At 44.2% G+C, this 27,681-nt stretch overlaps 1 protein-coding gene across 2 annotated transcripts in view; it reads right to left on the bottom strand.

Moving 5' to 3' along the window:
* Nucleotides 1-27,681, bottom strand: part of USP6NL (USP6 N-terminal like) — a 1,148,352-nt gene that overhangs the window by 709,541 nt on the left and 411,130 nt on the right. For both annotated transcript variants that reach the window (XM_069629707.1, XM_069629706.1), the window contains exons 2-3: nt 12,680-12,753; nt 5,117-5,199 (exon numbers count right to left, since the gene is read on the bottom strand). In XM_069629707.1, coding sequence (XP_069485808.1) covers nt 5,117-5,199; nt 12,680-12,753 — 157 coding nt within the window. The remainder of the gene's footprint in view (nt 1-5,116; nt 5,200-12,679; nt 12,754-27,681) is intronic.

Genomic DNA, 27,681 nt, shown 5'->3' on the forward strand with positions numbered 1-27,681 from the left:
CCACGTTTTACGTGCAGCGGTACTTCCTTTTGGTGCTCCGGCAGCGTTAGGTTGCTTTCCTCAGTCACCGGCGTGCCCGCCAATCAGTTTCCCTTCAGCCACCATTCCCTCTACCTTCGTGGGACAGGGCTTCCGCTACTCCCGACGGCTTTAGGCAATGCAGAGGATCATTTGGGCTGCGCACAAAGGAGCTCCTTCTCCTCTGCCTGCTTTCCCACTCCTGCTCAGCCAGGTCAGCGTCTGCTCAGCTTCCTTGCTCGAGGACTGCTCTCCCAATCTTGTTTTCCCCTCTACCTTTTTGTATTTCTTTGGCGAATACGGTGAAGGACTAGAACATTGATTCCACTGAAGTATGTTCATTAACTATAACAGAACCTCTAATTTCCGAGACCAACAAATAATGTGTGTGTTATATAAAACCAATGTATGAAAGAAGTGTAACATTTGAATCATTTAGAAATGCAAAGCCATGTATTAAATGACTTGAAAAAGTCCAAGGAAGGGCGACACAATAGCACAGGTTATTTATATTTTAAGAATGACACAAATTCACTTTAAAAATCCCTATGTGCACAAGTTCACCCTATATCTGACATTAAGCAAAGAATGTATCTTTTCTGTGATGGATGTGGAACAATTTGAATAAAACAACAGTGTATAAACACCAAGAAGTGTGTACCTCACAATCTCTATAGGATTGGGAACCTGTACGGAAGACTATTTTTGAATGCGCATAGGCTTACATAGGATATCCCTCCTCCCTCTTGTAACCCACATGACAGGCCGACAGGTGAATATCGGTCTCTATGGAGCCATGCAGCCACTGACCTACAATTAACTTGGACCAGTCAGCTATTAAACAAATACTGGAACACAAAATAACACTAACAGACAGAGTGGGTATAGCGCACACACTGATATTTTTCACCAGAAAAAATGATTTAGAAAGACCGCACAGAGCGGTCTTTCTAAATCAGACTGCCAGTCGCAGCGACACACGAGTGCATGCATGGGATGACAGCAACAGCGAGACACAGAGGAGGAACCGCAGAAGTGTTAAGGTGGAGGGTGGAGGGGGAGAGACGGGGGGGTGGTGTGTTTGTGTGTGTGTGTCTCAGACAGACAGACAGACAAGGCATGTTTGAGAAGGGAAAATGTAGGTGGGAAACTAAAGTGTTTGTGTGTGTATGTGGTGCAGAGTGGAGGAGAGGGGTGGTAAAGAGGAAAGGTGGGCTTGGTGGGTGGTACCCTGTGAACCTTTATAAAAAAGAATTCTTAAAAACTCTGGAATGTGCTTTTTCTGCTTTTTTGAGAGCTGCACAAAATCGACTGAAATAAATCAGTCTTTTATGTGCGGCTTTCAAAAAGTGGAAGTGACATAGAACCAGTATTTCTCATAGTTATGAAAGCCACATCTGATTGGTATCATTCACGATTCAACACTGAGCACATGCCAGCTGTGGACAGGCTGTGTATATTGTGATGAATCCTACGGACTACACACTAATTCCTTGGCTAAAATATCCTCCCTGGTCGCCAGGGAAAGACAGACGCTTTCTGATCCTGACCTTGAAGAGGGTGTTCTGCAGGAGGATCACCTGGGAGGAGAAAAGGTTCCGGGGAATGAGAGGAGACCTGCTTTCCAAATTTTGCCCATTGGCGCTTAGAATAAGGCTGTCCTACATCCACATTCCAACCCCACGCCCCCCGAGAAGGTGAACGCACCATGCTATTGCCTAGCACCTATCTCACAAGAAAGCCCACGATGAGGTGAAGTTGCAGTCAGAGAGGTACCATGGTCTTGTGAGGTGTCTGTCAAGAGTCCCCTTGGTTGCTTCCTCCTGTTATGAAGAGTAACAGGCAGGATGAAAATGGGTAAGAGTGCTGCTCTGGGAGATGGAAGGCTACTGACTATCAGAGCAGCTTGTATCAGCTCTACTCAGAAATGACTTGGCAGCACACCAGACCTAAAAGCATTGTAGTCTAAGGTGGCAGGGAGCCATGCAGCCTCCAGGCGCTTTAAGGTTCACCAGTGAAGAGATGTCCCTTTGTTTCAAGTGAGCCAGACATAGTTGGGGAGTTTTTTGGCCAGGCAAAACTTGTAAGGCCCGCGACTGAGGGTGCACTCCATCAAAGCCATCCTCACTGTGTACATAGCTACCATAGCTACATAGCTACCAAAAGACTGTTGTACTACAATTTAGCAAACAGTTTCCTGGAAGAAATGAAAGTAAGCAACCCTGAATACAATGTTTTGGAAAAGAAAGAACCTGATAATAACACTTCAATACTTTCAAACCCTTAGGACACTCAAGAAAATGTGCGCTTACAGCATAAAAATATACATCCCTCATAAGAATACTGGGACAAGGGAACATAGCATTGATGAAGGAGGAAAACATGGGCACTAGAGTGCCCGCTCTAGTCTCCCACAAATACAGGACCGGCACCGTACAAAAGAGATGACGCACTATGGATGCACGAGAAGTAGCAGTGGAAGTGGTTGTGGAAGTAGAAGAAGCCAGGGAAACATTGTATCACGGTGGAAGAACAAATAGTCTGTCAGACTTTCTGAAAGGACTGAGCAGCGCAGATACTTGGTTGCAAGCAAGAGAAGTTTGCCACATGGTGTGTTTGGCGGCAGCAGGGGAAGAGAGAAGAGCATTTCCGACCCGTATCGCAGATATAGCTGACCGACCACAGCGAGAAGAAATATAAGGTACGGTCCACACGGAGAGTGCAGGAGGGTGGATCAGATGATGAAATACTCAGGAAGGAACTGAAGCAAACCTGAGAAGACAGAAAGTGCTGCAACACACAGACCCCCACTGCAACATAACTCCCCAACATGTCATACCCCGAACAGTCTTGGGCAGGAGAGTGAACCCAAGCTGGAAAAGAACCAACTCTTCCTCATCACAGTACAAGGTAAAAATCATACAGGCCATACTTGGCCGGGAATGGAAGCAAAGTCTGTCACACACCCACAGAAACCTATACAGTTGTTAGTTACAACTGAAGGATGGAAAAGACCAGGGGGAAGAGGATTGATCTCCCTTGGCATCTTGGAATTAAGTACAGGCGACAGAGGGAATTTCACCAGGGGCAAATAAACCAAGAAACCACCAAAACCTCCTTTTTGAGAACATGATTAATATTTTATTTTTGTCTAATTGCCCAAGAACATCAGGAGCGCTACTTTTCAGTTATTTAAAGACTATCCTTGCACAGCTTTTTCGTGAACCATTAGTGTTAGGGGTAGCGATAGGTTTAGGACATGACAGTGCTAGTTTTGATTTGGACTTCCTGACAGTTTCCCTGGTATTCCTTTGAGGCAGGGAAACCCCTCTGAGCGGTAGGGATAGAGAGGCAGTTTTCCCAAACCCTTTTATATTGAATGAATAAAGACTTGTTAAGAAACATGCCAGCACGGTGTTCAAGCCGTTCTTGTAAACCCTCACAGTACATAGGTTGGGTACTTCACAGTACAAGCACGGGCTGGGTACGCCACAGCACAAGCACGGGCTAGATACGCCACAGCGCAAGCACAAGCTGGGTGGTACTCTTAACAGTTTCATGTATCTTTTGAAGATAACTGCAAGTGAAAAGGTTCCAAACGTAACCACATTGACAGCAGGTACAGTACAATGCTACATCTGGTGCTGGCCAAAAGACTGGTACTAGAGCCTTGCAAAATAAAATAATATTTCCCAGCTATATAGCCTTAGATGTTCGGCATCACTGCCTCTTGGGTGTACGATACAGACACCTACTGCCAAGTATTCAGCAGCGCAACCTCTAGAACGATCAATTTGCTAAATGGATATTCTCAGCTATATTTTTGGCGTTTTATTTGAATTATAACAGCTGCTATTAAGAATTCCATAGCTTAACCTATGGATTTTTGGCTGTGCTTTATAGGCCCGTATTCTGCGTATTTGATTGTTTTACACCAACAACCGCTACCAGGAATTCAGCACAACCACAGCATTGTCACCATGCATCTTACTTAGACAAAATGTTTGGCATGGAATGTCATTAAACAATGCCATCCATGTCATATGAATAGCGGGTGTGCTATACAAATGACAAGTAACGCACCAATGAAATGTGCACCACAGAATAAAAGCTTTCGCGTTTGTGAATTACTTTATAAAAAATATACAATCCAATTTCGAAAAAAAATGGATGTGTCCCAGAAAACTCCAGGTGTGCAGAATAGAAAAATATAGGACTCAAACAATGGCAACGTGACAAAATCTCCCTACGGGAAGGCTGTTCGATTATGAAAGGCCACCCAAGATACGCCCATAGCTGTCAGCTGGGCTCCTAAAAGTTCCCTTCCTCCGGACCTCCATTTTGAGTGAACCAGCGCATTCTGGGACTTGCACGAGCATACTTGAAACGGCGAAAAAGAAACTACAAGTCCCAGATTCAAACGTGCTGCCAGCCTAAAGGCCAGTACTGGCTGAAGGTGAGAATATGTGGTCAGCTAAGGCTACGACAACGGTGGCAATAAAACAGATCTTTATACTCAAGTCAATACAGAGGTCATATGACTCTCAGATTGGTCTAATCTTCAGTGACTGCGGTGCTTGCTGAAGGGCCCTGCCATGAAAACAAAATGGAAAGGTTGATGTTTCAAAATACACCATCAATGTTCGAGTTCTTGGGTGAGAGGAGGTGAATTGGCCCATTAGTTAAAGAGGAGACTAGTGCATATAATCATTTTAAGTATATGTGACGACTTTCCCAAAATATACATACAAAACTCTTTCCTCAGTTTTACACTTGAAGAACCAATGCATTTCACAGCATTGTTGCACTTTGAAAGCAAGGTGTGCAGGTGTGATCGGCAAGCAACCGGTTGAAACTACTGTACTCCACACCACAGATCAATTTCAATCACGTGCTCTAAAAAGGGATGGGGATTTAAAAATTGAAAGCAAAGTGCAAGACCATCTAAATAGGTATTCAGTAAATTGTATTCGACTCTCATACTTGGTTCATGAAAAATAAACAAATCAATATCAGAACATTGTGCCTCCAATGAAGCGCAACCCCCGTGCATTATCACGTTTTTTGTCATTGTATTTCTCAAACAAAAAGGTCTTACTGTAGGAAGCCAAATCGATCGGTAACTTTGTAAACAAGGTAGTCTGCGTCCTCCCAAGGTTCAATCTTCGCACCATCTCGTCCCTGAAATGACAAATAAATGATCAAAGGTCGTCACGATGTTGGCCAAGACACAATAGCGTGAACTGGGTCAGGGTACAATATCACAATATGCGTTATGAATATCTGGGAAGAGTGCAGGGGTGTTTTTTTCATGTGCTATGTGGTGGATACTGCACAGAGCAACAGCAAGGAAGGCTCCTCTTCTGCCCAAGAGCATGGGCCCCCTTTTCCTGACCAGACAGGAAAACGTATGCTGTTCCTTAACAGCAGAGAAGCTCCAACTTATCCATGTGGATCGCATGCAATGTAAGGCTGGGTAGGGTTAGGAGTGGGGCCCTTTGAGTAGGAAACACAGCTGGCATGCCATATCCAGAGGGAAAAGTATTTTGTTTTCAATTGCAAACTGGTTCCTTCAGCTCTACACTATGTAATGAGCAATCTTGTTTGTGAAGTGTAGTTGCGTGCAGTTAAATACTGAACTTTATTTTACTGGCACTAATCCTTAAAATACACATTCAACTGATCAACGGATTATTTCTTATGTTTGTTTCACCATGAACAGGATTCACTAAACCCTGTTGAGGTCATCCATGGTGAATTCTCGTTCACTAGTCCCTTCTCAAGATGTAACACGCTTGCTGCAAACGAAGCCCACTGGTTGGGACAGACACTGACCAGGAAGCAGAAAGAAGGGGAATCTGGCAGTGACATTGTGGGGGACAGCTAAGCAATAGGTTAACATCCTATGAGCAAACGGACTAACGCAGACCTGAATGCACAAAGAGGAACGCCATCCCTGCTTTATGGTGTCGTTAGGCACATATATTGAAAGAGAGCAAGCTCCGATCACTACCGACCTACTCAATTCTACTATACATGCACCATACATGATAATGAAGGTTTTCTTAATGTGCATAAAAGTAAACAGCAGAGAGAAAGCTTACATAATTTCAGCCAGAAGAGAGATCGGATCATTCATCAAAGAATACAAATTTTGCATGCAAAAACGGTACCCGACTAATTGACACCCCAAAGCCCATCCTTGGCCCCAAATATATATCATTGAACCAGTTGAACATTTGTAAGTTGGAGAACAACTAGGGGGTCTAACTTGGGGGCGAGGGCAGACTAAGACCCATTGAAAAGGTGAATCCTGACAAGGAAAAGGTATTGTAAACCTTTGCTAAGTGAATCCTGAGAACTTGTGGAACTTTATATACCCGAGTGCCTTGAACCTGGGGGAAGGGATCTGCAGAAGCACTCATTTGTCACATTACCTTTGAACACTTTTGAGTTGGCCCAATCCCATACACCCTACTCTGTAGAAGTGAGGTCAAGCATAGGTTTTGGCAGGCATCAATGCACAAGAGGAATCAATGAAGGTGCAGTATATACAAGGCAGCCATCAGGCAATGCACAAGAGGAAGCAATCCAGGGATCTGTTGCGAAGGCCCTGCACAGGTGACCCTCCACCGTCCTAAACAGCTGCACGAGCACTGTGTGAGGCCTAGCATAATCTGTCTAGGCAGCTTTCTCCAGCAGCTACTAAGAAAAAGACACAGTCTCCCCTGCGTCACACACGACCACCACAACCTCTAAAATTGAGGCGTACTAATGCCGCTCCATGTGAAACGGACAGAGCACCTGCGCTCTTTAATTTCTTGGAAAGAGCAGAACACAGGCAGGCCCTGTCTCAAAGGGAAACAGGTTGGCAGTCAATGCATTCTTTTACTTCAGGGACAGCGTTGATCTAAGACAAAGAACAGCCTGAACCGGACTGAAAATGTCTACCATATGTGTACCGAGGAAAAGACAGGTTATCCCCAAATATTAGATTAGGTTGCAGTGTTACTTTTATTACTTCATCTTTTTGTGTTGAATTATTGCTTTAGACCAATGTTTTACTAGTAAGTAAATGTTCCCGTTAAAGGGAGATCAATGGAAATTCTCATTGAGTCACAGCAATATGCAGCCATAATTTCAACGCTGAACAATGACCGGGCAATGAGGGCCAAAACATTTATGAAAGTCAGCCAGATCTCAGTGAAGACTACCTGGAACCTCACACAATAAAGGACTTTGAAAAAACACCATTCTGAAGAGGTACTTATTTGGCATTGATCGCTTTCCACAGCTGGCTCCCTTCTTTGGAACAGCCTGCCCTTCCCTCTTCATCTTGAGCAGGACTTTCTCAAATTCCAGAAGATCCGCAAGACCTTCTCTTTACCTCCTCCTACCCTCTCTCCTGTGCTAATGTCCCGGTTGCTTTTTTGGTATCCAGGGTCCTTCGTGCATCCTCGGGGCCCTGACCTCACACACTGAATCGCCCCCAGCTTCTGTGTATCCTCAGCACTTGCCTCGGCACACCCTCCATTCTGGAGGCTCGCACTTACCATACATTGCACTTCACCTGTTCACCCACGAGCACCCCAGCACTTAGTCCCATTCCCCCCTCCCTTCTGCACTTGCAAGTTCTGAACACTGAAGGCATAGTAGGTTCATCCTCCCTCCCCCACTGTATTTAATATTTGTATGTATTTTAATGTTTCGCATCCCCGATGTTCCCTCCCTGTTGCTCTGTGGGCGCTTTGAAACAGTATTTACTTGCTGTATATGCGCCTAACAAGCAAACAAATAAATAAGGGGCAAGAACAGGAGGAATGTGACAAAGACTATGCTACAGCGTTAGGACAATTGGATTGGTCTTGCAACTTTGGGGACAAGCTTGATAAAAACATCAGGGGCCAGTCTATGGGGAGATGCTCCAATATAAGCAAAGGTAGGAACTACGCTTGAGGATGTTATGTTGTATTGCCATGGCAAGTTATTTGCTGCGGTTGGTGCCAGGAGAACATGGACAGCCATTGCATATGAAGGCCCCAGAGGGGTCTCCAGGTCGAGCACAGGCAGGCAGGTTTGGAAAGAAGCACGAAAGAGCAATTGAAACAGTGTCCACTGTGTTTGTATTCCGACATGGGCCTCAATTATAGTGTGTGTGCAGGGCCATGAGAAGAAAAAAAGAAAAAGCAGGGTGGTGCGTCCGCTCCTAATGGAAAGCATGTTGCCATGTGTGCAGGTGTGTGTGAATCAAAGAGTGCCATCGGGGAAGTATGTGCATGCAATGAGACTAGTTCCACTTGTGGCAGTTGGAAAAGTGAGATCTGGGAGACAGTTCACACGTGTTGCAGGGGTATTTGTACTGCTAGTCTTTACTGCAGACTCCGCCACTGAGCATTAAGGCCGCAATGGTAATTGGGTCCTAAAAATAGGCAACCCACCAGTACGTTGGAATCCTGCGAACATCAGTGGATAACTGCTTTCAGACACTGAGATCTGGATCTCACGTGCAGAAATGAGTCAACAGATGCCAACACCTTGCCAGGGCCAAGTGTAACCAAGGGATCTTAAATCCTGCCCGAGGGGCTTCTAAGCGACCATGAGACCCAAAAGGTGCTGAAAGACGAAGACATGGTTCGGTTACCGTGGAGAAAATAAATGAAGTGGTCTTCTTGACGTTCTCTGCCCTCTGGCATCCCGCAAGACATGCTGTAGTCTCATGTCCGTCGGACTCTCACAAGGTAGCTGCACAGACTTCGTTTTGTTAAAACGCATCCCCAAGAGAACAATTCAACCTCTAGGGAGGAATGAACCTTGAGAGCAGTCAACCCAAAGGAGATAGTCATCTAAATGAGCGTGCTTCCCCCATCATCATTAGCTTGTAGGAACTCTACTGGAACGTGCCTGCTCCAAGGGATAAACAAAGATTGGCAACGAGGTCAAACAGGGGCATGCAGACGGTCATTCTGCAGATCAATCATGGAAATCCAGTCTCCCGGAATCAAGTCAAACCACATCTTCAGGGGTGTTATCTTGAACCTCCCTATGGGGGTGGAGGAGATAAACATTCGGGAAAAGTCCAAGATGGCACTGTATGCAGGCAAGACTAGCTTTGCCTGTGCAGAACCATCACAGCTAAGAAACTTATTCCACCCTATAGTCACTCAATGGGCCTCCTCAATGGCACTGATCTGTGTACGATTATGCACCATTCAAGAGAAACTCAATCCTGGTTGTTTCTGCGGAGAAGCGGGGGAGGGGGCATAAAGAAAGGATAAAGAAATGTGGCATATGTCGGGGGAGGAGGAAGAAGTGATGACAAGGGGTCCAGGAGGATAGCTCAGGGGCAACACACTTGTCTTGGAAACAAGGCAACTCTGAGCAGCATGGGTTCAATACCCAGCCACACGATAAGAGGCTGGACTGCAGTACGAAACGCAATATAAAAGCCACATTTTTATGTATAGACACGTCCAATCCTGAAGGTGATATTGTATACAGCATACCACAGGGGAATGATGGTCCCTGACGTGGTAGTCACTGGTTGGGATTATTGCTGCTGGTGTACTAAAAATAATCACTTGTGGTAGGTCCACATTTCTTTAGTCTATTAGAACATGGAGATGCCTCATGCATTCCATACTTCTTGTATTAGAAGCCACAAAATGCCTGAAAGCACTTCAACTTGTATTGTGGCTTATGAGAAAGATCTCAAATGGGTTTAGGAAGATTCTTTGCTAGCAACACCAATGAATAGTAGTCTGCACTGATATTCTCTTTTCATTAGTGTGTAGTCTGTTTGCAGGTGAAAAGATCCAGGCCATCAGATGGAAGAGCTAGGACTATGACCTACATGTCTACATTGTATTTGGCAAACCAGAAAGGCATATTGGCACATGTCAGAACAGACAATTCCTTCTGGCTGCTGTGTCGATATTGGTGAAGAGAAGACTCCTGGTCATTTGCGACCAACTTAACTTCTGCTATTCGTGCACGTAAGATGATTCTTTGTCTTCAGACAGGTCCAACTTTTTGTTGCATGCCCCCCCGTAAGGGCATTCTTTGGCTAATACGGTGGGCTAAAGTCTGGTACACTTTTCTGCCCATATAATCTTCGAGTTGATCATCTGAGCCACTGAAGAATTTGTGGATGAGGAGAAAGAAACTTCATTCCACAACAGCTGCCACAAATAACCAATTACTGGGCAGAAGGTTGTACTATGAAACATAACTTCAGAAGGGGCAGGCCTGCAGCGAATGTCCCTTGCTCGCTGGGACAAAGCGAACCAAGCTGCACCTTACTGAGGAGGCCCAACAAGGCCGAAACATGTCTGGTTGCTTGTGCTTTGGTGCTGAGGGGACCTGGCTTAGCAGTTTGGCAGGGCTGCTCCCATTGGTGGCAGTACCTGACTGATTTGCATATGGGCTGGACCCCTTTTGTAATGGCGCAGACAGGCTAATAAACGGTGGTGTGGAAGGTTGCCCAGAGCAATGCCAGTGGTTCAGAATAATTCGAAACCTTCCACCCATCATTTCTTTTGGTTTTAGAAGCCAATCACTGTACAGGTAAGCCAAATATTTGGACCACGCATTGAACACAAATGCTTTAATCTTCAGACCTACCTTTAAAAATGCATCAAACCTATTAATGGCTATCCCACCCTTTAACCTGGCCACAAGACTAAATGATCTCTGGATGTATATCCAAGCAATTGGAAGGCTCATCTCCTCTATTGAAACACAACAGTATTAAAATAAATTAAACTTTTTTCATCAGACTTTCATACACAATGCATAACATACCCTATTTTTTAATGACTAGTGGAAAATGTTCACTATTAAACCGAATCCTTTATATTATTGCCGATAGCCGGCCTCCAGATAAGGTGCGTAATAGGCCCTTTTATGCATGAAAATCTTGCAAATACGACATCTTTATTATTTTCCTGTGTACATCTACACACAGGTTTAGAGCGCAGTGCAAAGGTCTGGTTACTTGACAGAAACTAGAAGGCTTCTTTTGATTTTTATCTGCATGGATGTAATTGCAAACCATGAATAAAAGATTCTGAAACATAACATAGAAAGAAAGGGCACACTGTGATAAAAGGAATGGTTGCTTTCCATTCAGTTTCTGCTCTGTTGAAGCTCATGGAGCAAACAGAAGCACTGTGCATATTTATTTTCCTAGCATTTTAGGATTGTAAAATTAATAAAAGTGAAAACTAAGTTGCAATTGAGAATTAATATTGTGTAACAAAGTATGTTTTTTTTCCCTAGTGTAAGCAAACCAGTATTGCACAATTGTATTTTTCAGAGTTCTTGTGCTGTGTGCATAATCATTCGGATGCACATAATTTGTACACTTATAATTTAATTTACACTCCAATTATAAAAACAGTGTGTAAAATGATGACTATGCACGGTCTAGTTCACATCCATTCAACCTTGCAGTCAGTGGGGCACATTACTAGAAATGGTCAGTGGCAGCAGAGTTTTTTCTCAAGGGTGAGTGGATTGTCATTACACCAATCACAGGTGTTCTAGCCTCTCAAATCTTCAAGACTACAACGTTAAAACATAACACTACAAGAAGTGCTAGTGCGGTTCAAAAACAAACAAATCAAAGTTACATTTGTAATTGAAATAGAAACTCAGAAAAACATGTCCCTGTGATACTCCAGATAGGTATTAACTTTATGTAGTGCTTCATACATGGTTCGTCCAACATGTGGGCACTGTGATTATTATACCTTAGTCGATACTCCGTTAACAACCTCTGAAGGATGTTAGCCAATAAGATGGCTCAGCCAGCTGAGCACTCATTGCGATCTGTGCGTGATCTGTAGGTTGCAGGTTCGAATCCCGGCAAGGCTCAGCCTTTCATTCTTTCAAGGTCGCTAAAGGAGTACATACTTCGGTTTGGTGATAATTGTGATAAGCGCTATATGAATAACCATTTGACCTTGAGATTAGATATAGATATAGAATGGGCATGGAGCCCTTGCCTCTCTGCACTGTTGTATCATAACATTGGCATACCATTAGGTAGTAATAGCTCCAGGAAATGTCATTAAGCATCAAAGGACAATTCTACCGAACCTCAAAACACACAATACAAATCATGCTTGCTTTACTATGTAATTGGCTAGGTTTTTGTGTTTTCAACATTTAAATATATACTGGAGAGACGGAATTGCCAGACCTTAGAGAAATAATGAAAGGTGTATTCTGTCACAATGCAGAAAGCTGCCACATAGTAATGATTTCCATACAGTTTTTGCACACGTCGGCTGGATGTCGCATACATTGTACTCTCTTTCAAAGGAGAAAAGTCATTTTTACTCTTAAAATCACATTCGCTCTCAAAGTCTAAAAAATATGGAGTAAAATACTCCCACCTCAAAATCTTATCTGGAGCAGTGGCTTTTAAGTTGCTATAAAAAAGTATACTTTGTTAATCAGGTTGCAAAACGAGCAGGGGAATTTGCCAACAAAAAAGAAACGAAGGTTCCCTTAACTTAATCCTATTTCAAACAACTTTAAAAATAAATCTGCAAAAGAGAAAACATTTAATCGGTGCCCACTAAAGACAAACGTGGGGCTTGGAAGGGCAGCACCATATGTTGTGTTAGTCAAGCAGTTCATCCAGAGCGGCACTTACTTTATCGTACTTGGCCACTATCTCGGCTCGTTCCTGGGCAGCCCGGGTTGCAGCATCCTGTTCTGCATCCGAATCTGTGGAGGAAAGCAGATGGCCATGAATGTTTGCCTTGGTTTTGATTTTTTGAAAATCATATTTTATTGGCATTTGTAAGTTATAACATTTTGCATCAAATCTCAACATAGGTCTCCTTAAAGGTTTAGATTTTTAAAGGACAAAAATGGCGATTATTTTGTAAACTCTTGCTGATTTTTGAAGGCATCACAAGTCACAAAGAACTACAGTCTACCCTTTAGTGCCTAAAAGCAGTGTGGGTGTTTGAAAAGTAACCCTTTCCTAGGTGCCCACAACAGATGTGTGCACAAACCCAATAACCGGTATCCAAAGAAAGTAAAGTTGGCTATATGATCCGATTTCTATCATCTGCATCGTCCCAAAGTAATAATGGCCCCGCAATCAATAAGAGTGATCATCTCAGATCACTCGCGACTGATGCACATATTTAGATATGGAGAAGCACAAACAATGATTCAAAACAAACTTGAATTTTCATGGAGAGGATGGCAGACTTTTAGCTTCACAATACAGATCAAATAACCCCATTACCTACCCACCCCCCTCATCCCTCTTTGTACACCACGGGGCACCAAGGCTTTAAACCACCCATCTTAATTCCCACCATATAATCTGGAACTAGATAATGGTGCGATATACAGGTGAATAATAAGCAAGCCTTTGCTGGACTAAGGATTCTAGGAAATACATGCATTTAGCAGGCATACTAAGGTAAGGGAAAGGCTGTATGTATTGGTGAGATCACTGAATCTGAACTTGGAAGCAGGTCAAACTTTGAAAATAAATTCTACACCGCAACAGAGGCCATGAGCGTGTCTTCCTTTGCAGCAAGAGTCAGAAGAGGGGAATGGGGGGAGGGGGGAGATAGTGAGAGGTATGTACATTTTCCAAAGCGCTCCACCCTGCACTCAAATATAACTTGACCCTTTAATCAAACCTCTGGACATTAGATGACATCACAAATGGTTTACACTGCCATATATTCTCCCACCCCTTTGCACTAGAAGACTAGCCTGCACTAATGGAAGTTACTGCCAACTTCAGTCTCAACATTCCTGATGTAATCTAGCGTAGTCCACCTCCAAGCAGTCTACTTTGACGACCTACAAACTGGGAACCACAAAGCTCTTAAGAAGGTCTACCCAGATCTAATCTCCTTCACCCACCACCTCTTTGTCAAGACCAGCTTCAAGTTATAACCCCCTGCCTCATTTACAAATCTTCTCAAAATAGCACTGAAACAAAGGCCAACACAACAAATAAAAGGGGCGTGTTAAGAAACTCGAGACCCCTTTCAGAGAGTTTGAATTGGTCTCCTATTGTAGCAGCAAACGTGCCATTCACAATGAGCTGTTGGTCCAAAGATTCGACATGATGTTCTGAAATGATTTCAACGTGTACCTCTCCACAACAGGCTAGACCCGAGTAAGGCCCGATTGAAAGCTCTGGCATGCAGTGTGAGGGGTCAGAAATGTGAGACAGACAAACTTTCAAGGGTTTTTCAAACAATGGCATTTTCTTAAACCAAAATTAGAAATCCAACCTCCATCTTGCACTACTGTTATGGGGTTTCCCTGTCTAAACCAACTAAGGAAAAACACTAACAAAACATTTTTGGCCGTCATACCTATAGAATAACAAACAAAAAAGTAAATGGCAATTTGTAGGTATTTGTAAGTAAAACACTTGTAACACATTGGACTGTAATGTGCATAACCTGAGTGAATTCCCCTTCCCCAGGTTTTAAGTCAAAGTCAGGTACAACAAAAAGCAATAAGGAAATCCAAGGTTGAAATAGAGTTCCAACACAGTTCCGGGTAAAGTCTATTTGGATTGAATGAAACGTCCAACACTTCACAGTTCAACCCAGAGAAGATCCTTCTCCTCCAGGAGACAGAATTCAATAAGTTCTTTAAACCTAAACGTACTGCTTCTCTCGTAATGCTACGTATGGGCCAGCAACAAACACGCGTTAAAACCCCAACAGCTAGGATTTAGGAAGGGCTATTCTACCATACAGGCTATGTGGGCCTTACGTTTGTTAGCCGCTAATGTGCTGAGTGGGACCGATGGCGATATTTTCATATGTTTCGCAGATTATTAGACAGCATTTGATTGTGTCGACCGACAACTTGTGGTCAAAATTAGAAAGATAGGGTATTGACAAACACTTGCTGTATTTGGTCAAGGCCCTATAAACTGATACAACTGTTCCGATCCGCCATTTGGCAAGATGGGGATATCTCCTCTCCCATGAGCACTAATAGGGGTTTAAAACAGGGGTGCGTTCTTGCGCTGCAGTGATTTAACTTCTATGTGGCTGACATGGGGGAGAAATTAAGTACAACACAGATCTTTCCACCACGTGCTTGACCGCACACGCGTCTTGGCCTACAAAGAGCCATTGACAATCTGGCCCAGTTTGCAGACGAGAACCGCTTGAAGATCAATCTTGTAAAGACCAAAGTTACTCATATACGGAGTAAAGGTCGACACACTACCAGGTTTAGATGGCATTTTAATGATACAAATTTGGAGAGATTTTGATCATTTATAATGCGCACCAGACAAACTCAACTGTATTCAGGCGCATTTGACAACTATCAAACAGAAATGAACAGAGGAACATCTATGGTTGGGGCTGTTTATCTAAACAGCGATGTTGATCATTTAAAAAGCGCGGGTTAATACCTACATCTTCCTTGGGCTCCCATTTTACAGCGCTCCTACATCCTCACAATACTATGCCTATATTAAAGCTAAAGATATGTGACCATAGCTGGCATCGAGGGGATTCATCAAGAGAGTTGGTGGAGAGTCAGTAGAGGGACTTTTGGAAGTGTATCCCAAAGAAATTGTACCATGTATATTATATGGCTTGGAAACTGTTCTTGAAAATCATGTGCGTTGGTTAGACAAATTAGAAGGAAAAATACTTGGGTCACTTTTGAACTCACCCACGACGGTTCGTGTGGCTGCCTTGAGAATGGAACTCGGCACTACGTTCTTATAAACCATCAGGAAACTAACTTGTAGTAAGTGACTATTAAAAATAAACCAGGTTAGTGCTGCATACTTTCTATGTCGAAAGGACATGTATATTACCAAATGGGTAATAAAGCACATCTAGAATTGGCCGACTCTATACAAGACTATGTGGAGAATATTGGCCTGCCCCCGACAGAGGCAGTAGATAGTGGCTTATATTTATACAAACTAAAGATCAGGTCACAGGAAGGGGACCGGCTGAGATCTATTGGTATACTAGAGAACAAACCTCGTTAGGAGGAGTATGCTAAACAATGCTTCGAATATCATAAGCTGTGCAGTTACATGACTAATGCATGTTCTTACACCCTAAGATGCTTCAGCATGTACCTGCGATTAAATATTTTGCCGGTTTTGGAACATACTGGCATCTGGCACAACCTACCACGTGAAAAAAGTGTGTTTGTGCCAGATCTATAAAAACTAGTAGGCATATTTTGATGTCATGTGAGACGGCAAATTACCTTAACTTCAAGGGCTAGGAGTGCATTTGCACATGGCCAGGTAGTATTGCAACAGATAAGTTTTGGTCTATGATTCTGGCTGCAGAGTCGTTTGGGATTTCTGCAGCTGCTATGCACGTCTCAGAGCGCAAACAAGACAGGTTATTAATGCAAACTCACAAAATGCAAATAGTGACAGGGCCAAGTCTATAGAATAAGCGTGGAGGTAGATTCCCGACACCAAGTGGGTCTGTGCATAGTAACTTGAAATCTCGTTTTTTATATTTATTTGAATAAAGTAACCTGGATATGTAATTACTAATGAATAACAACATGAATGTGTAGTATATGAACTGTTGGATGAGGATTTTAAATGTGATATTTTTATGAGTGATTATTAATGGTTGTTATAACTGTTTTGTAACTAAGGTGATGGTTTATATGCAAAAGGCTGTTTTATTAACCATAGACATTATAATGAAAAAATAATGCTATGCAAAAATATAACTTCTTGACTGAGAACTATCACAGTGCTCCATCCTTGGCACCATGATGCACAAGGTTTGCTTCACAGCACAGTGTTTTCTCTTGACACCATGAAACACCACAGCTCCAACATCTCCGCTCTTGGTTCTCTTCATTCGGCACTATGAAGCATGTGGCTATTTACCCACAGTGCTTTTCTCCAGGCACCATGAAATGTAACCGCTTCAAATTTCACTGGGGTGTTGCACTTCGTCTTCTACCTCTGCCTCTGTCTGGTCCACTCTCCTGCCAGACTTAACTACTTCAAGTGTGTTCCCCACACTCTGTGTTTAAGCTCAACACCTTCTTCCACTTTAAACCGTTCTTAACATTTGTGTACAACGTCATAATGAAGACCAGAATTTCACCAATGCCCTTTCAGCTCAGCTGGACAAGTGATGTCTTTGCGTCCATTGAAACACCACCTTCCATCTAGGGCAACTTTTAAACAGTCTTGTCTTTTGTTCAGCCACCAACCCAGTATCTTCCAATTCAACCTCTATTACCTTTGACCATATAATGTCTTGGCCAATAGCTGGGTCTCCAACACCATAGTCGTTCATATTCAAGCTCTACCTTTAAAGATGTGGTATCAGCCCCCTTACCTCTGGTAGTAATGGTTATTACTCAAAGTAACAGTTATTGCTGTCTCTTTTAGCTGAGGGCAATACTTGTTCACCTCTTGGCATGAGGTAATGCTTGTTCATTCATTCTTGTTCACTTTATAGGTTTAATACTTGGGTAACAAGATACAATGTTGTCAGGTCTTTACCGAGGCTTGGTATTTGTTTTAAAGTCACCTTTAAGTGCACGCAACCAGTCTTAACATTGTTAGAGCTGTATGAAAAAATGCATTCGCTTTAAACTTTCTTCTACAGCGTATTCGTTCATACACGAGTGCTACAACTGTTGCACTTCACTGTGACACGCTCTGGTCAGCTTTATTAAATTTCACTCCTTTGCGAGTGAAAAGCAACTGGTTACAGTTGCCCACCTGCAGTGCCTGAAGGCTTGGGAACGCGCTGCAACACTCACTGGCTCCACAGCCTCTGCCACAGACTGCAGGGCTTCTACCAACAGGTGTTTTCTTTACCGGGCACGCTCATCTCGGCAAGCTGCCTTCAGCTCCACACCACAGGCACAGAGTTTGGCTCACCACGTTCACATGTGGGAAAGCTTTCAGACTTCACGCTTCCCAACCTCTGCAATCCAGACTTTGGGAAAAAAGGACTCAGGATTGCAAACTGGAAAAGGTGGATGGTAAATCCTGACGTCCCTTTTTTCCTCCCACTTCTGTGGATTTCACCAGCAACATGTTTTCTTCTGCCACCTCCTTCTGCCCCAGCAAGTACCTCTGCTGGTACAACTGCTACTACTTCTCCCACCACGACTGCTCCTTCTGGCCTGCACCCTGGTGTGGGCTGTTAAGCCTCATTGCCTGACCTTAGGGTCTTTACTGCTCTTCAGCCCTCTTCTTAGTTCCTGTACTCCTGAGATTATGGGAGTCCCAAGCAACAAAATCAGTTATAAATAGTAATTTACCATTCTTGACTCTAAAGTCTGTAAACAACATAGTTCTAAAAAGTACTTGATCATGTTAAATCAAAGTAGGGAAAGATGGTGCACTCAAGCCACCATTTACAGATGTCCTTTCTCCATGCCTTTGGGAGTAAGGGGGATGTTCAATCACATTCGGTGTAACAGGTTCCTCCTTAAATGGGATGTTTAAAGAGGTTACATCCCATTGGCCCATATTTCTCACCTTAAAATCGGGATCATATACATTGTAATGCCAATAAGCCATGGTCTGTTTTGGTATATATGAAAGGTGATTCCCTTTCAAAGAAGGATACAGGGTCTCATCCCACCGGATCCCTTTGCTTCCCTGTGCCCAGTCTCCTCCCATGTAATCCTCCTGCAGTACACCAACCCCAAGGGCAGGAATACTATAGGCGGGGTTACAGTGAGGGATCCATACGATTCATCACAGCAGGCTCAAGGATCGCTTCAAGATTATGGAGAGCCGTGTCCAACATTGAGCTTCCAAATGATGGTCTCTCCCTTCTGGTGTTGCATGAATAGCTTTGCTGCACAGCTCTTAATATTGCTAATTTCCTGCCAACCTACATCACCAATTTTATGACAGAAGTGCAAGAAAAGCACTCGTTTGTACCATTCCCATACTATTCGCTTCCAAGTGCGGCTTTTCAATAGGACACAACTCAACAGAAAGCTTCTTCATGCAGAAGCACAAAAAGGGAAGTAATTCTCCCTTTAATCCTAAACTGATACACTATGTTTTACGCAGAGGACAATCGTAGTATAATAGGAGGGGCACTATATCCTTTGGGTATAAACTGGGGCGCAATATCCCTGGAACACAAAGATATGGGGCCTCATTATGAGTCCGGCAGTAGCGGTGCCGGTAAAACCGGCAGGCTGCCACCGGACCCGTAGTGAATTACTGCCGCCGGACTTGCCAGATTAACCAGGGCATTGCAGCCCCTGTTGTCCGGTAAATCCGGCACCAGCAATTCTGTTAATCCCCATTCCCGTGGAGTCCAAAAGGACTCCACGACAATGGGGACCACAGAAGCGCTGGCCCCTTTAATAATGGTGCCGGTGCTTCCCAGAAAGTCTGCTGGCGGGTGCCATTCTGTCTGCCAGAGTCAGACCTGGTGGGCGAGCACTGTTTCCAGACCGCCAAACTTGTAATGAGGCCTATGGACTTTCCTCATGGTTGAATTAAAAACAGTGATCTTTGCAAGCTATATCTCTGTGAAGCTAAATTATGTCAAAGAAGCGACTGGGTGCTAGGTTCTGTGAATGGAGTAAAGAAACAGCAAGGAGCAAGATACTTGAGACGGAGAATCGAAAAGCGTATGGGTGCTATATGATATGACATTTATAATGCGCCTATACACAAGTGTTAGCCCTGTATACAAATTCACAGAAAGAAGCGTGCTGTGCAGAATATCCGGGACACTTGAGCGTGGAGAACCTCATCGAGACGAAAATCGCTGTTTAAGTGAAGATCCTGACACTTTCTAGCACGCCAACCCAATAAATGGCACATTAGTAGTTTCCAGAGAGGAACTGTTTAATTATAGATAAACGCTTATTCCCTGTAGAGGTTTATCCCAACCAACTCACGATAACTAATAAATCAAGTTGAAAACCATACCTCATGTGTCCCGTGTTTTGTCGATTCGCCACTCTGGGGTTTTCTCTTTCAGTGTGGGAGGACTACTGCCCTTCTCAAAATGTTAGACACGGAGTCAGACCTCACAAGAATTTATGACCTGAAAACGGTAGTGTTCAGTGGGGCATGATGTGGGGATCCCAACGCCTTAATAATTTACTGGCCAATTCAAGATTGAAAAATTGAAGTCATGAGTGAGAGTCCCTAAATGTGGACGAAGTGGATCAGGGATTCTCGTTTTAGGCCGTAAGCAATTTTTCATAGTCTTCCATGGAGGTCACAAGCTCGTTGAAATGATCTTGTTAGATAAATTAAACAAAGTTGCTAACTTTGGAGTAAAAGTTTCCTTTGGAACCAAAAGGACATGTTTTCAGGGAATTGGTTAATTCAGCAATATGAAGAGATACATTGTGTCTTCAAAATGGAGGGTTACGAACATATACAGCAGTAGAATGAATGTGAAGGTAAAACCAACTCCACTCCTGACCTTTGACACAATGTGGTTCTAGTCTAAAGGTATCTTTGCATCTTTTTTGTGGGATTTTGTTTTATCCTGAAAGAAGCAGCAATCACCAGCCCTATTAGACAACACAAAATAAATCTATTTTTATACGAATTACAATGCCATCCATCCAAGACCACTAGAGGTGGGGACTTTTCAATAGCACATGGTCTGCAGATTATCTGTGAGAGATTTCGCAAACTGTCATATAGGCACATGACCCCATCTGTGCTCTTCACCAGTGATAAGGCTGATTATCATCAATTTCTGTTCTTTAACTCGCATTCCATTTCCTTTGCGCTTTCCAATGTACACGCAAAACTTGTATAGTTCTACACAAAGTTCCCGTACTTGGAACCGGTGTGCCTGGTTTTGGCATTAAATTTGGTCGACATAATTATGGTAAATACAATTATCAATGTCATGTGTTCTGCCTGCTTTGGCTTGAAGAGTAGAACTGGCACGGTTTGTAGAAGCCTTGGCTGGCACAGAGACAGGACAATGGAAAGCATGGCATGTGAACCTCACAAGTTTCGCAGACTCGGATTAGCTCAACAGGGATATTTTTCAATGGGTGGGTTCTTTGACAAGCAATGCAATCTAGGACCTTCCCTGGTTCGTCACCAGAACACATCACAGATGGGTTTATACCTCCATGCCACCACTTTTCCAGTCCTGGCCTCTCCATTCCCTTCTATGAGGCGCTTGGGTCTAGTTTGTTTAGTAGTACCCAGCAAGGGGAACGGGGGGCCTCCCGGACAATGAGGAGGCTCAGAACGGGGTCTTCAACACACTGGTAAAGACCCCGCTCCAAGCCTCCCCAGAGCAGGAAGCAGTCACCTTGCCTCACCGGATTGACAGTAAGTGCGACCCCGCCTGTGCCCCCCTTCCACAAACCCCCTTTTCCACACCTCGTCTCCCCCCCCTACCACCAGCCCACTTACCTGCACTGCTCTTCCTTCTCTGCGCCAGTGAGGATTTTTGCCCAATAGGGGAGCCTTCCCTTTCTTTCATGGGGAAGTTGTGCTATTGTAAGCTTGGCAAAGTGGTTACATTATTTAAGTCAGTTGACATGCATCCATTGCATTACGATTTGCTAGGAAACACGTACGAGCAAGTGTATGAAAGGACTCATCACAAATGTGCTCAGGCCTGTGTGTGCACCTGGTCTCCCCTCAATAGTGTTGGCACACTGTTCCAAAAAGCACAAGTATTTTACACAAGAGAGAGAATCCCACCATTGGTCAACATGTGGTGAACCCCAATATGGCTTTTTTAATGTTTATTTCTTTCAACAGCATTTGGAGTCATGAGATTCTTTTGAAAAGTCCATACTGGGAATTGAATTGCCACAAGACACAGATGAAACATTTTCCACTTGCCACTCGGCGACAAAGCGTGTTCATCTGGATGAATAACTGTGCTCCATTGTTGACAGCTGCCATCATTCCAGGCCCCAGTTGCAGCATTTTCATTCTACGGGAGATCTCGCTGCCTGTGCTCCCTCAACCAATAACTCTGGCGTGCCATTCGATGGATAGTCCTTTCCTAGTGTGTGGCCCATTGCAAGCATCGCTTTGCTCCGATGGCTCCTCCACGACAAACACGTACTGTGGCTTACATTGCAGAACCTAATTAGTTGGGTTGCTGGTCCAACATAAGTTCGTACCCAGTTAGGACGGTCTTCTAAGTCGGGAGATATGCAGTGTGCCAATTTCCAATTTCAAGTTTAAAGAGCACCCATTTCAGGAGACTTGGGCGATTTGTTCAAAACCTTTGGAAAACTGTAGATCTTCAAGTATTGCCACAAATGATTGGTGAGGTCTTGAACAAGCTAGACAAGCTGTTGCAGGAGGTCTGTACCAGTCATCAAGAAAGAAACACTCGTTTGTGCCTCAAAAGCTTGCTTGGGGGATGGGTTGCTTGGTGAAGTTGGGCAGGGCGTGCATGGACTCCATGGAATGAATCTCAACCACCTGTGACTTGCTGCAGCACCATATTGTAAATGGTTTGCGAGTGGTCAATGGTAGGACCAAATTGGACCAGGCCCTCCCCCCTGAAGGTACGCATGCATATGTAATGTTGTGCTCACACTTGGAGTTTGTACTAATCACCATATGCGTTAAAAGAATGTACCCTTTTGTTAAAAGAAGAGGCATTCTCTTTATACAGCGGCGTTTAAGACCTGCTGACCTGGCAAGAACTTGTTTTTAACAGAAGAATTGTGTTTGGTCACTGTATGTCGAAGCATGCTGAGCCTGCTAAACTATCTGCAGATTACGGGTGGGGGAAGGAATGAGTAAGCATAGCCTTGAGCACAGAGATACGGGCACAAAGGGGCACGAAAGAATGTGAAGACCGGGATAACAGGAAACCACGATAGACCACGATAGCAAATGTGCAATGGTTGTTCGTTAAACTCCAACTGGATACTTCAGATAAGCTCCAACTGGAGATCCGCCCTGGGGTGGACGTGTTCTATGTGCAAGGCAATGTAAACAGGAAAGTATAAAAGAGCATGATGTGTAGAGGAAGGCGCGGCACTTCGACGACTTGCTTTGCGAGACGTTTGAACTTGCAGCCCATTCGCGAATGCTTGTGCATTAATAAAGTAATGTTTACTTGGCTCTTTTCTGTCTGAGTTATTGCAGGGTCCCTCATTGTACTGGTTATGGTGACGGCGAGAAATCGCACCCACAATTTTGGTGTCAGAAGTGGGATGCGAAGGAGCGACAGTCCGTCACTGGGTGAGGAACGCCGCGGCGGAACCGGAGAAGGAATTGATCACGGGGCCCCAACAACTGAATCCGCACCTTTGATTGCAACCAACGCGTCATCCTTGTTTTTCCGGCTCCGTCGGCGGTGGAACAGCAGGCTGTCGCCCTTCGGGTCCGGAACACTCTGGCGGGACCCTTAAGGTAAGTGGTATGGATGGATGCATGATGGAATAAGGAAATAACGATTTAGGGTTTATGAAGAGGACAGTGGTATGTCCGTCTATGGAATAATAATGATGAAACGGTGATGTATTAATATTGGTATGGCGATATATGTCAGGAGGATGTACTGTTAATGTTAGCCTATTAATGCACATTTGGGAAAGGTGAGTGTTTTTAGGCAATTGTGGTATACCAACAAAATGGGTCAAGCGGCTTCCAGCAAGAGGGGTATAGGCAAGAGACACTATGCCCCTCTTGAAGGAACCCCTGCATTTGATATGTTGATTAAACATGGATTGAATTCAACATTGTTCTTAAGAGAATGGTCTGAATATACAAAAGATTCGATTGAGCATAAATGGCCAGACACTGGGTCCTTTGATGTGGACCGCATATCCAAAGTAGAAATAGAATTAGTAAAAATACGGGTCAGACCCGCACAGTTTGAGGCTATACGACTATGGAGGGTAGAAGCAATGCGCAGGCGCAATGCTCAGAACAAACAAAAGGCAAAGGGGCAGAAGAGAACAGTAAATCAAAAATTACGTGACCTAGAGATAAAAGAGAAGGATGAGAAACTAGACCAGTTGGATAGACGATTAAGAATAGCGGGGGTATGTATCCTGCCTTGCCGGCACCTCGGTATGAAGATGTGATAGGACTAGAAGCAGAACAAACAACGACTGAATTGTTATTTCCAGGGGCTACGGCTCCTTCGAGAGAAGGTGAGGGTGAGAGGGCGGAATTCCCAATGAAGTATGGAGACCCAGATAGGTTGATAGACCATAGGAGAACGACTACTGTAGAAAAGGATAGAGATGGAGACTTGCAAATCCTTATGACGGGGCTGTATGGCACACCCCTCAATGACAGCCTACGGGACCAATTGGGGCGTTTGACACCTTTGGAATTTAGGACAGTGGCCACTAAACTATATACCTTTTATGAGGGTAACTGTAAATTGAGAGGACAGAGTACTGCGGATCTGCCCTCAGCATATCAGGACGCTGTCGCATTACTACCAGTGACTGCGTCCAGTGTTCAGTTATGGGGATGTATGTCCGACATAATAGCGGAAGTAATAAGGGGCGGTGTTGAATGGGAGAAGGAAAAGAGGGCATGGGAAAGAGAGGTGAAGGAAAGAGGCTAAACTCAAAGATGCAGACCAGGCGGGCCAAAACGTAGCTAATCGTATGATAGCATCCAAACACTCGCAGTCCATGTCCACCCTGGTGAGTCTGATGGAGGGCCTTGGCTGGCCTATACAAGTAAACGTAATTAAATATCTTCTTATTAGGGTGGAGGATATAGAAGAGGAAAAGGCGCCTAGATATGTGTCCCAGTGGAATAGGATTAAGACAGAATTGGATAAGAAACTGCTATCTAATATAAGAGTGGATGATTCTGGGGCGGAAGAATGGAGAATGGCTAAGGTGGAGAAACTGTTAAAAGATTATAAAAAAATAAAAGAGAAAAACCTTAGTCATCAGTCCTCTGCTTCATCACCAGTGCAGGCCCTTGTAAGTGAACAAACAAACATGGAAAAGTTACTATCAATGCCAATGAGAGAGTGTCAACCCACCATAGATGCAGTTACTGGTAACATGATGCGCACCTATGTGTATGTCCCCTTATCTCGAATAGAATTGATGCATATCACCAAGTCCATCCCCGACCCCCGTATAGACCCGGCAGGATTCTACAAAGAAGTGGGAAAGCTATTCAGACCCGGGTTATTTACTGTAGAGGATGTAGATAACATATTGTTAGCTATTGTCCCAGAGGAGATATGGACCCCCTTTCGTGCCAAAGACAATGATACAATAAAATGGAAAGATGTAATGGAGGCGAGTAAAAATAGGAAACTGCATGAGGAATATCCCGAACCCCTAAGGGGGCATGGCATGGCAGTCCTGAGGGCTCTAGAAAAGGTATTACCCCCATTTGATGTCAATGTGGAGAAACTGTCTGCTGTGATACAGGGCGCAAGTGAGGAAGTAGCACATTACTTCCTGCGTTACGAAGCAGCATTTAAAGCACACAGTGGGCTAGAGATAGGGTCTGAGATGGGCCAACGGTACTTTGCCACAAACCTTATAGAAGGGCTCCACGGGCCAATCCAGGAGAACATTAGGAAGGCAGAAAGTATGTGGATGACTAGAAACCCCCGGGATCTCCTCGAAATGGCCAGGTATTATGAAAGAGGAGAAAGAGTAAAGGGACAACAAAAGGCACGACAAGAGAAGGATCTAAAAACCAAAGTGTTGATGCAACAGTTGCATCAAGGGCCCCAAGGCAGGTATAACTACAATAATAATGGCCCGTCACAGGGCTATAGTAGCAACATGATAGGGGGCCAAGGGACAGGTAGAGGTACAGTGCAAGGAGGTGCGCTATATGGGAGGAGGGATGGGCTACCCCAAGATGTATGTGCCTTCTGCAAGAGACCCGGACACTGGAAATCCCAGTGTCCCCAGAGTGGTGGGAGAGGAAGGGGCGTACGGCCCCCTTTACAGACAACATTTGCCCCAGGAAATAGGACTGGTGGGTACGGCAATCAAGACAATGGAATGTTTAAACCCCCTCAACCCAATGCCTTTGACGGACAAGCAAGAGGGGATGTTCCCTGGCCGGCCCCGCCTCCCCCCAATCTACTGTATCAGCCACAACAAACACAAATACAAGGTGTATGCCAGGGCGAAGGATGTGGGGAAGGGGTATACTATAATGACGACTTCCAGGATAACACAAGTGATATGTCCTGAGGAGGCCGAAATGAGACAGCGGGAGTGATACAAGTACCTATAGATCAGAGGGGGCCTTATGCCTCCATTAGGATCGGCCCCCACCGAAATTTGAGATGTCTGGTAGACACGGGAGCTGGAAACAGTTCCGTGAATATCAGAGCCGTCCCCGCTGTCCCATTATCGGATAAAAGCAAGGCATCAGTTGGATTTGGGGGAAATCCAATAAATACTCCTGTAAGTGAAATAGTAGAGGCGGAACTTCATGGGGTAAAATGGGAGAATGGGTGGCTATTGACCAATCACTGCCCAGAAAACTTGTTAGGTATTGATGCATTAAAGACACTAGGGGCCACAATATATTGCTCCCCTCAGGGGGTGAGAATGACTATAAGCAAACCTATGGGTATGATAGGAGTAACGCAAACCCTGCCCCCGGAACTCCAAGACATCCCGAATGAACTATGGGCCACTCATGGGAATGATGTAGGGGTGTTGGATGTTTCCCCAGTAGTAATCAAACTAAAGCCCGGTGCCAGGTTGCCCAGGATAAAACAATATCGCATATCACACGAGGGAGAGCAGGCACTATATCAAATAGTACAGGATATGATACGGTTAGGGGTGGTAGAGCCAACAAATGATAGCCCTTGTAACTCTCCGATCCTTCCAGTACACAAGAAAGGTGATGAAGCAGTACCCTATCGTTTCATTATTGATTTGAGGGAGATAAACAAAATAGTAGAACCCAGATATCCAGTTGTCCCTAATATTGCAAGTGTACTCACTTTAATTCCCAAAACAGCTAAATGGTTTACGGTAATTGATTTGAAAAATGCCTTCTTCAGCATTCCTATTGCCGAAGAAAGCAGGTACCTGTTTAGTTTCACTCTTCGAGAAAGTACCATTTTACTAGAGCCCCGCAGGGATATACAGAAAGTCCCGCTATATTCAGCCAAGCACTAAAAACACAGATGGATAACCTAGCCCTACCCGCTAACACTGCTCTGATACAATATGTTGATGATTTGCTATTATGTGCAGCCACCGAAGAGGAATGCCATTATGTGACCAGATTGGTGCTAATGCACTTAGCAGAAAATAAGCACAAGGTAGCCCTAGCCAAAATGCAGTATGTAAAACAAAAGGTCCATTATTTAGGCTTTGAGTTGTCCGAAGAGGGGCGAACTCTGTCTACTGATCGCATTGCTTTGATACAGTCCATAAAAGGCCCCGACACGGCAAAAGGTCTCCGAAGGATAATTGGTGTTTTATCCTATTGTAGGCACTGGTTTCCTGAATTCTCTGTATTGATCCAGCCCATGCTAAAAGCCTTAAAAGAAGTACAAGAAAACGGACCATTAGAATGGACACCTGAGATGGAAAAAGCTCCGACAGCTATGAAAGATGTTTTATGCCACGCACCGGCCTTAGGCACACCTGATTATACCAAGAGATTTTGCCTTTTCGTTGATGAACAGGAAGGTTGCGCTGTGTCAGTCTTAACGCAGGAACAAGGGGGTA

Source organism: Ambystoma mexicanum, chromosome 12, assembly GCF_040938575.1.
Source record: "Ambystoma mexicanum isolate Mex_15411 chromosome 12, UKY_AmexF1_1, whole genome shotgun sequence".
Classification (NCBI taxonomy): Eukaryota; Metazoa; Chordata; class Amphibia; order Caudata; family Ambystomatidae; genus Ambystoma; species Ambystoma mexicanum.